The 10,939-nt window shown below is 42.6% G+C and overlaps 2 protein-coding genes across 5 annotated transcripts in view; both read right to left on the reverse strand.

The window, feature by feature from the left end:
• The window catches only part of LOC131108010 (pantothenate kinase 3-like), a 28,826-nt gene extending 20,403 nt beyond the window's left edge, over positions 1 to 8,423 (reverse strand). For 3 of the 4 annotated variants that reach the window (XR_009120380.1, XR_009120381.1, XM_058058598.1), the window contains exons 1-4: positions 7,647 to 8,423; positions 1,765 to 1,911; positions 1,487 to 1,692; positions 401 to 654 (exon numbers count right to left, since the gene is read on the reverse strand). Coding sequence is in view for 1 of the 4 variants with exons in the window: in XM_058058598.1 (XP_057914581.1) it covers positions 401 to 654; positions 1,487 to 1,692; positions 1,765 to 1,911; positions 7,647 to 7,893 (854 nt within the window). In the remaining 3 variants the exon portion in view is untranslated. Of the gene's footprint in view, positions 1 to 400; positions 655 to 1,486; positions 1,693 to 1,764; positions 1,912 to 7,110; positions 7,367 to 7,646 lie in introns of those variants that run through there. The other variant, XR_009120382.1, reaches the window with a different exon arrangement.
• Positions 8,424 to 9,324: 901 nt separating this feature from the next.
• Positions 9,325 to 10,788, reverse strand: zgc:65997 (uncharacterized protein LOC794398 homolog). The gene is made up of 4 exons (XM_058058860.1): positions 10,353 to 10,788; positions 10,095 to 10,272; positions 9,823 to 9,917; positions 9,325 to 9,727 (listed from the first exon to the last, which is right to left on the reverse strand). The coding sequence occupies exons 1-4, from the start codon at positions 10,677 to 10,679 to the stop codon at positions 9,536 to 9,538; spliced, it is 792 nt and encodes a 263-aa protein (XP_057914843.1). The 5' UTR covers positions 10,680 to 10,788; the 3' UTR covers positions 9,325 to 9,535.
• Positions 10,789 to 10,939: the final 151 nt, after the last annotated feature.

Consider the following 10,939-nt stretch of genomic DNA (forward strand, 5'->3'; position numbering starts at 1 on the left):
AATAACAAATGAAACATTTCATGTGTAATAATAATACTAATCTGTACAATCGTGTTATCTAATCTAATCTAGTGCCAATGTTACATAAGACCAAATGTACACAGGAGATATTACATAAAAAGACAAGTGCTGAGACGAGTATAACCTTTAGCATGTTTTCTTAGAAACTGAACCTGAACCTCACAGTATTCTGATCTTAGAATGAAAGAAACATGAATAAAAAGTAGATATTTTCTAAATTAAAGTGGCACAACTGTTAAAATGTATACTTCACTGTGTTATAATAGTACTGCAGGTGTTCCTAATATTCTGGAAATAGCTCAGGAACAGCAGCATTCATCCCAAACGTTGGGACTCTCGCCCCTTGAAAACCTAACAACGTTATAGTGTGTCCACTCACCTGGTGCCGGTCACCCGCTTATAGTTGCCTTCGGAGTACACAGTCAGGATGGAGACCCCGGAACCGATGTTGACCAGCAGCATAGGGAAGGGGTTGTCCAGCGTGCATGGCTGCTTGATGCAGCTCTGCGTGTCCGAGGGATTCTGGAAGTAGTAGCACTCCGGGTGGCCGTTAAAGCCCACCTGGTCGAGGAACAGCAGGCCCCGGATCAGGCAGTCCAGCTCGTCCAGCTTCAGGAGCTCCAGCTCGGCCACCTGAGACACCGTAACAATTTTGGTAATGGTTGAATTTCATTTGAACATGCATCAGATTACAATTGAATGCATCACATAATCAGTTCACAGTTCCACATGTCCAAAAGGAGTAGGAAGAAGCAAAGCTTATTAAATCCTACCCCTCCATCTGGTACTTTTACAATCAGTAACTGTTACATTTGTTCACTTCCTGCTTTCCATAATACAGTTTAAAGTTTTTTTGTTTTTTTTTTAATAATACCGAAGTACGAGGTGATATGACCATCCAATGACATAATGTGTACCATAGTAAGTGTCAATATAGTGATATATATAGCACATCATGACTGGTTCAAGACTCTTCATCCTTGTATTTAGCAAACATCAACTGCTTGTATTGTTTCTTGAATTGGCTCATCGTTGTGCATTGTTTGAGGTCCTTACTCAATCCAATCCATAGTTTGATTCCACATACTGAAAAGCTAAGGCTTTTTAACGTAGTCCTAATGTTTTATTTTTTGATGTCACGTCTTGTTGGGCCGCCCTGAGAATGACTGTATGCAGTGCACGACTTGGCTGATGCTGAAACAAAGAATCAGTTAATTTTTTCATTTAACTAGAAGTTGGCTAAGCAGGTGTTTTTCTGGCAATTTTCCTTATTTTAGTCAAGCTGCTTCGCCTCCTCTGAAGCCTTTGGCCTCTCACATTGGAACCAAAAAGGAATTCTGCTCAGTTGTATAGTAATAATGCACAAAATATTGGGGTGCTGTGACTGGAACAATTGCAACAATAAAGCCATTTATTGCCGCACAAAGCGTCCGTCGGCTATTTCAAGGGGAGCCGAGTGACTCACAGTGCGGAAGTCGTCCTCAAACTTGTATGCGCCGCCGCCGGTGGCACAGAGCGTGGTGTGCAAGCTGGAGAAGTTCTTCTCGTGGCCCATCTGAATAAAGCGGGGCATGGCCTGCGTGGGGAAGCGGATGAAGTGCAGGTTTCCCGTGCGGCCGCACATGGTCAAGTTCTTCAGCTCCAGGTGAACGTCGCGTACGCCCGTCTTACCTGCAAAGAGGGCGCTGTGTTTAGACGGCTAAAAAAAAAAAATCGAACAAGTGTGTGCTTGTGTGTCTTTACCATAGGCCACGTTTGAGGTGAGGTAGCGGCGGATGGATTTGAGGTTTTCCACTTCCTCCTGCTCTTCTTCTGCAGTTATATCGACCGGCTCGAAATACACCAGCTTGACCAGCGTGCCTCCTATGTCCATACCAAACCAGGGGAACGCTGTGGGAGGAGAATGAGAGGTTCATAAGGGGACATTTTCTTTGCAACAACAATAAGAGTATCAGATGACACATGTGAGGTGCAACAAGAGCGCCAAGTGTAAACCTGCTCGCCAAGTTGGCACAATAGCGACAACATCAAGTGCTGCAGGGGAGCTGTGTTTGCCACATAAACCACTGGTCTCCAACATCATCATAACACTGCCCCATTGTGTTTCCCATTCACAGTGGTGTGAAAAAGTGTTTGCCCCTTCCTGATTTATTTTTTGCGTTTTTGTCACAATGTAGATGTTCCAGATCATCAAAAAAAAAATAAAAAATAAATATACACACACACAATGGTCAAAAACGGCCAAGTTCCAAGTCGAAAACCACTACAGAACAAAAAGAACATTAAGGTTTGTCTCAAGTTTTCCACAAAAAATCCTAAAAATGATCCACAAGACCTTGGAAAAATACTATGTGGTCCGATGAGACAAACAAACTTACACCATTACATCTGGTGTAAAAGTAACATACCAACAGTAAAATATGGTGGTGGTAGTGTGATGGCCTGGGGTTATTTGCTGTTTCAGGACCTGGAAAAGACTTGCTGTGATAAATGCTAATGTGAATTCTCCTGTCTACCAAAAAAATCCTGACGGAAAATGTCTTTCCATCGGTTTGTGGCCTCAAGTTGGAACCAACTTGGGTTCTGCAGCAAGTCCACCTCTGAATGGTTGAAGAAAAACAGAGCTGTATGGGACTGATTGCAAGTTACCATTTTATTGCAGTTGTTTCTGGAGAGGCGGGACAGTGTTTGAGTGGTTAGCGCGCAGACCTCACAGCTAGGAGACCAGGGTTCAATTCCACCCTCGGCCATCTCTGTGTGGTGTTTGCATGTTCTCCCCGTGCATGCATGGGTTTTCTCCGGGTACTCCGGTTTCCTCCCACATTCCAAAAACATGCTAGGTTAATTGTCCATAGGTATGAATGTGAGTGTGAATGGTTGTTTGTCTATATGTGCCTTGTGATTGGCTGGCGATCAGTCCAGGGTGTACCCCGCCTCTCGCCCGAGGAGAGCTGGGATAGGCTCCAGCACCCCCCCTGCGACCCTCGTGAGGAAAAGCGGTAGAAAATGAATGAATGAATGTTTCTGGAGGATGGCCCAACCAGTTATTAGGTTTAGGTACAATCACTTTTTCCACAAAGGGCTATGTAGGTTTGGACCCCAACCCCCCCCTTAAAAAAAACCTTTTCATTAACCATCCCTTCAATGTCGTGTGCGCCTGTGCTTCTCTTTTTAGAAAACGCACGTGTCAATCAGGTTAGGACGCCGGTTAGGACGCCGGTTAGGACGCTGTGATCTCAGTGCATGTGTGCTCTGACTGCCACAGACACGAGGCGATGATGGGGTTACTGCAGGTTGACTGTTCTGTCATTTTTGTGTGGCGTCAACATTGCCGAGTTGTTGTGACACTTGGTGCACAACCCAATCAGAGTGCTCCTTTTTTTTTTTTAACACAATAGAAAGCTTGTTTGTCTGCACACTCCAACATTGTATATATGAGCAGAGAAGTGTAACTGACCCACATTCTGGAATTAATAACAAAAACACATAAAGGAGGTTGCCTACAGCCACAAAGCTGTTAATGGAAATGTTTTTTTTGACCCGGGGCTCATGAGAAACCGGGGCGGTTATTGACTTTTAGAGCTTGAGGTTAATTGAATAGAGACGTAGTACGGATCAGGAAAGACGACAATGTGTAAGCAACAAACATCATTGCGTGTTACGTGACCACCTGCTGCTGCTCATGACCCCGCTCATTGAACAAACGGTGTTCCGTTTCTCGACACGTGCTCCGCTTCCCTCTCACCCACTGACCTCATCTCAGCTCTGTAAACATGAGTTCACCCCCTGCCCCAAAAAGAGACACCTGACGAAAAAGATAATACATACGGGTCAAAAAGGTGCTACGCTGTCATTGCAACAGCTACGTTGTCAAAAACATTGATTTCCATTACAAACCACACAGCCAATCATAGTTAGGCTTGAAAAGATATTACTGTAAATCCATGACTGCATGCAAAAGTACTGGTCAATTATTAATTAATTACGTAAAATATAAAAAAAATGTTAAAAGGCAGCAAGACCTGAGCATCCGAGTCAATCTTCAATGTCGACCTACTGATTCTCACAAAGTATAAACAAGCATATCGACATATGAACGATGTCTAAAAATGCGGGGGACTACTTTCCTCTTTTTACTTAATTTTTTTATTTCATAAAAAAGGCTAAAAAAAAAACTAATTTCCATATATTTAAAGCCAACATTTAATATTTTTTCTTTCTATGGTGCCTATATGTTTATTTCTATGACGAGTCGCGGGATGCAAATGGATACCAGGCCACACTATCTTGTGAGCAAACTTTTAAATTTAACTTTGTCAAAAATCATGACCCACAAAATCTGACTCTAAATACTAAATACACAACAACCTTGGAGCCAATGTTATATCCATCAAACCCAATCCTTTAGAATCAAAACTCAACAAACTGACTTATCATGCTTGCAAACACACACACACATACACACAGACAGTAAGTGCACTGCCATCGAGCCAAAGGTCAACATGACAAGGAGGAAGGTTTGTGGTTGGGTTTAAGTCCATGTAGGTTAAAGTGTACGAGTATATGGGAATGCTGGAATAACTTGGTTGTGTATTATACAGCAGCCCTGCCATATTCACTGCTCAGCTTCATTCATTTAAAATTTAAATTCAAATTCATTTAACACTGTGAGTCTGGAATTAATTAACCACAATAAACGAGGGCTTACTCTATGTACAAATTATACCACCTGACTGAGTAACAGTCTGTGTTTATTCTTTGGAAACATGAGTAAGCTTTTTATACTGGGAATGGGGGGGGGGGGGGGGGGGGTCCATTGACTGGATGAATGTTTCCACCTAGTTTTGGCGTGTGTGCCAAAATTCTCAGCCTAAATCACCTGTGAAAGTCGTTCACACGCCTAATTCACAGATCAAGATCATCGATCAAGATGAAGAAAGATGAAATTATAGCCAGCCAATCACAGGGCACATATAGACAAACAACCATTCACACTCACATTCATACCGATGGACAATTTGGAGTCGCTAATTAACCTAGCATGTTTTTGGAATGTGGGAGGAAACCGGAGTACCCGGAGAAAACCCACGCACGCACGAGGAAAACATGCAAACTCCACACAGAGATAGCAGAGGGTGGAATCGAACTTGGGTCTCCTCGCTGTGTGGCATGCGCGCTAACCACTTGTATGCCATGCAGCCAAGATGAAGATATAAAAATGCTAAAAATCACATCCCCAGAGGGGCAAACATTCCTGAGTTAGGAGTGCGGCAGAGGACGGCTGACTGGCCTTCATCCAAAGATAACATCGCCATAAAGAGGAGGAGCGTGTAATTATAGGAACTGCACGTTTTCTTTTGTTTGTTTGCATGGCTGAGCACACCTTCCGGTTTAACAGATTCCAGTCACTGATGCTGTATTGTCAGCATGTGTCGTAACATCGGAAAGAATAATTTGTATCTTTGTGCATATTGGACAGTCTCCAACCTCACTCACAAGGCAAAAAAAGATGATGATGATAACCACAGATCTGGAAATAGACATAATAAAGACTTCCTTATATGGGCTGGATATTGTCTGCGTTCAATAAACATGGACCTAGCTAGTCCTAGAGCTAGAGGAGGGCCGGGGGTGGAGTAAATTAAACAGACCGTTTGGGTCAGTCCATGGAAACACTGCAGAACAGTGTTGGGCAAAACCGTTCATTTCAGTGAACTGGATCATTACGGTTCATTCAGTAAAAAGATCCGTTCATTTCGGTCAATTGGTCGTTAGCTTGTTAGGTATCGAGTCAGTCCGTCAGTCGCTCATGTTCACGTTCGTTCCGACTCAACAGCGCAACAACACGTGATGACTAGTGGTGTGTCGGTCATGAACGAACGGGTCAAAAGAACTAGTTCTTTTTTGTGAACGGAATGTATGACGTCACTGACAGTGTTGGTCAATCTCTCGGTCTCGGTCTTTCAGTCAGCTAACCCCACCCACAGAGCGAGGTGCGACGATAGGATGCAACTGAACGGACTGAACGGGTATTTTAGTGACCTTGTTCATTCCGTTCACAAAAAAAAATAGTTATTTTCACCCGTTCGTTCATGACCGACACATCACTGCTGCAGAATGAGGTGCAGAATCTGGAAGATCTAGAAAGCTTTCCGTGTTGGGTATCCTGTGTAGCTTCTCTGTAGGCGTCCACAACTCAATACAAAGCACCAGAAATGATTTCACAATCAAATGTATTGCAATATGTGTTGAATAGAATACAATGCAGAAGTGCCTACACTCTTTACCCTTGGGGAGTGATTTAGTACTACTATTGTGTGAGTGGATTAAGACTAGCTAACGGTGTCCGAGTTACTTGTAGTATTATTCTGCGTGTAGTTACTCAATATATTGATTTGTGATTCTGTTAAGTGATCCATGACTGCCAAGTTTTGCTTCGTTGGCATGACATAAACATGCCGGGAACGCCGCCAAAGCCGCAAATGATCAAACTCTGTGTTACAGCATGTTTAATCAAAGTCTGATGAGCATAAATGTGTCTTTACAGTTCATACAGTTCATGTACTATTCCCAGTTAGCATTCACAAACATGACAGATATCACAAAATAATATTTTTTTAATACCAAAGTGTAAAAAAAAACATTTGAAGTTGTATTTCCGTGTATCGCTTGTCTATTCACCACAACGACGAATCAGTAAGGGAGGTTAATGTCAGCTGACTGGTGTCATATGGCATCTACAAATTGACAGGATCGCCTGATAACTCACCAGCTAAGCAATGGGCACCCCGCAATACGGCACACACTAACAAGAAAGGAAACACACACACACACACACACGCTCTCTCTCCCCCCTCCAAGTTAGGAATGCTGACAGTCTACACTTAACAAGCCTCGAAAGAGTGCAACAACTCTCTGTGCAAGCTGCACAATAATGGCCTGTTTTGTCACAGCGATGAGACACAACATGTCTTCTGTTTAGTTAAAAATATACCTGAAAAAAATCCAAACCTGCTTCAAGGTGTGGTTGGATATTTAAAAACATGAGACAACTTGTATTATTATCAAATACCACAAAGTAACACTTACCAGGTTTCTTTTGATTTCTGAGCTTCATAGTGAGACAAAATAACAGGCAAAAGTATAAAAAAATATATCAGGAAATAGTCCACGTTTCTTTAATCTTTACCAGTCTGCTACTTTTCAATATTGTTAAACTTTTCAGATGTGAGATTTTTTGCACTCACATTGAAGAGTAAATAAAAAGGGGCGTGGCCTCGCACTCATTCACTCGTCGTCCGGGAGACATGAGTCGAGTGCTGATTGGATGTTTCTAGCCAGGCCCACTTATCAGGAGCTTTTCCACCATGCTTGGTATCGACCAATCAGTGAGCAGGAAATCCAACAGAGCGCACATGTAAAGCAAAATAAATAAATAACTAAGCGAATGGCAACAATCTAGCCTGCAAGGTGCATGACAACGCAGAAATCAATAAATGTATGTTTAATTAAAGTTATTTTCACTAAATGGTATATAAATTAGGTGCTCCATGCCATATACCGTATACCGCAGCGAATGCCGCACTCAACAGCAAACACTCCCCCACAGTGAGGCCCACACTTACGGGGTCTGTGCCGCCTCACGGACTCCGTCCTTCTCCGGAGCCGGCTCCTCTTTGCCGGCGAACCGTTGCACTCTGCGTTCGCCGCCCCGCGGTGGACATGATGGCGGTGGTGGTTGTTCTCGGGTCCGCTCGCAGAAGCTAGCCCGGGGTTGGCGCAGCCATTGACGTGCCCGTTGCAGCTCCTCTGACCGGCGTGGAAGTGTCCTGACGCCCCCTTCTTGTCCACCATTGACTTGGCTTTATCCATTAGCAGCTAAAGCTAATAGCCTAGCTTGTGGTTAGCTCGAGCTAGCTAGCTAGCAGGGTGCTAAATTAGCCTAGCCGTGCTAATGACAGCTCCGATTCCGCGAATTCGGAAAATGGAACTCCCCGGCCAAGATTACCTTTATTGGAGGTGCATTTTAAAAGAATAAAAAAAAAGCTCCAATGCGATGCTAAGCGTGCTAAAACAAAGCCTTTGCTTTGAGGTCACTAGCGGTCATTTAACCCCAACAAATACATGCAGTCGAGCTTAGCGTCGTCTGCTACGTCATAGCCAGGCCCAGCCAAACCCGTTCACCTCCTTGGACCGGTTCGCTCTCCTCTTCCTCACTCTTCGATGTGGGATTTGCTATTGTACACCAGTTCTCCGACTAACGACACGCAGGACGTCATGAAATGAAGGGAATGTTTTGGTTGGTTTTATGCATGCAGCTGCAACAGGGGGGGTTATTTATAAGAGCCTGCTGTCCGCCTCCCCTCTCCTCGTCTCCTGATGTGCACAAAGCTGCCTGTGAACACACACTCACACACACACACACACACACACACACATACACACACACAACAAAATTAGATATTGATTGTTCATTTAGTTTAGCTATAGAGATTGTGATTTTTTTGTAGCAGCTAACATTCAAACAGCTAATAATCGCGTTTTTATATTGTACTGCATGTATGAAATACCACATTTATCTTTGAACAATCATTATCTATGTAGAACTTGTAGATGCAGTTCAAAACATTCTTTTACAGAAACATGGTGTTGCTACATATTAAGATAAGAAAGGCATGAGAAGACAAAAGGAGACAAAAGGTCAAGACACAATGATAACAGGTTGATAAAGGAAAAGAACCTTGTCACCATTTTGCTGTAATTTATCATGTTTAATACAGAAAATGTTTCCTTCTGCAACAAACGTTGTTGATTAAATTAATGGTAATGAATGCTTAGTTATTTATGTACTGTAGTAAAATCTTACAATGGTAACGTTTAAACCATTATACTTTGGCGCCTCCTGGTGTTAAAATTAAGTAACAGTTCACTATTGAATGTCATTATTGTAAATAGTAGCGTTTTAAGCCGCAGTGCCCTCTGGTGTTAAAATGAAGTAAGCGCATTGATACGTAACACTGGATGAGTGTACTTACTGCATTTAAAATTGAAAAAAATATTCAAAAATGTCATTAAAATTGATGTAAATGATTGGTAAATAGGTAAAATTGACATGACTACTGTAGCTAAAGTACTTTAATGTAAATAATAAAGTAATAAACCGGTTAGGGTGTGGGGAATATAAAGTGTATGGTTTACAGGAATTTATTTAAAGTTACAACTTAGAAACATACTGTAATGGGGAAAAAAATAAGATGAAAAACAGTGAAGAAATACTGACAATACAACTCAGCAACACTCAATATTTTAATGCATTTTCAATAAACTGGATTATGATGCATACAGTTCGTAACTTTCAACCAAACCATATTAGTTTAATTACAATAACATTGAAGGCAATTGTTTAACTGCACTTCCATCAATCCGCACCTACACAGCATGGACTTTTCATTCAATATCTTATTACCTAATCTATAAAATACAAAGAGATTATTTCTAAGCTTTGTATCTTTTCCTACCAAGGCAGCTCAGCGCCATCCCAGCTGTACGCCTTGCCCGTCTTGTCAAAATCCAGCATCTCTATGATGCTCATCAAACAGCCGACGGAGTGTTCAGTGCTGAATAGCCTTTCCTTGGGAACGTTCTTGTGATACGGCCTCGACAGGTCTGTGTCCACAGTCCCTGGGTGCAAAGAAACACACACCACCTCGGAGGAAACACAACATAAACATTACACCTAAACCAACTTGTGTAAGCATCTGACTTAACATGAATGACAGAAATCAAGGTACTTAAACTCACCTTGGGTCGACCGCGGCCCAGTTCTATGGAAAGATTCCTTGTAGCCATGTTGAGAGCTGCTTTGGACATTCTGTAGCTGTACCAACCACCGAGACCTGACAGGACATCACGGTTTATAAACTATAAACTATACAGGGGGGCACTAGTGTCAACAAAGTAGGGAATTGTGATGACAACCATAGAAAGGGAAAGTGAATTTATTGAAAGTTATTAAAGTATAAACAATAAATGTACACAGAAAAAAAACACAGATGTGATTATCTGCTACTTACCATTGTCGCCGATGGAGCCTACTTTGGCAGTGATATTAACGATGATGCCGCTATGCTGCTTGGCCTTTTCAGACGGCTGCCGACCGAAGCCACCGATTCCCTTTTGTAGAAGAGGCGCAAAATACTTGGCCATAACCAGCGGACCAACTGTGTTGGTCGTCAAGGTGGAAATGATGCCCTAAAGCAAAAAAGCATCCAAAAATATATACATATGTTAATTTAGAAGACAACAAAAAGAAAACAAACCAAAAGTTATACCTGTGCAGAAACGTCTCTCAAGCTAGTCTCTCCTTTGCCAGAAGGGTGCAGCAAAGCCGAGGAGTTGACCATCAAGTCAAGCCGACCAAAGCTCTTCTTCACCCGCTCGGCAGCTTCCCGGATGTCCTCTTCCTTGTTCACGTCCAGTCTGACAATCGTTAACCTGTCCGGGTGCTGTCCGGCGAGGCCCATCAACTCTGCCGCCGCGTCCGGATTCCGACATGTCGCTATGACAGTCGAGGGGGTTTTACTTTTTAATATATGTTTGCAAAATTGGAACCCCAGTCCACGGCTGGCACCTTGTATGAGTGCTATGGGCGCCGCCATGACAGTTGGATGACGTCAGGCTAGGTCGAAGATCGTACGTTGGCGTGTTTGTTGCCTTCGTCGTCCACTGGAATTGTGGGATATTTGAAAACTAGTCGTGAAAATTGTCAGTATATCCTTAAATGCAAACACGGGTTTAAGTCCATCTACTTTAAATGACAATTCAAGTACAACTCAACTGCAACTATTTTCTGTATATATTACGCAAAAAACAATTGCAAACCGGCAAAAATATTGTAACGACCCCGATGTGTTCCTTT

This window comes from Doryrhamphus excisus, chromosome 20, assembly GCF_030265055.1.
Source record: "Doryrhamphus excisus isolate RoL2022-K1 chromosome 20, RoL_Dexc_1.0, whole genome shotgun sequence".
NCBI classification, from domain to species: domain Eukaryota; kingdom Metazoa; phylum Chordata; class Actinopteri; order Syngnathiformes; family Syngnathidae; genus Doryrhamphus; species Doryrhamphus excisus.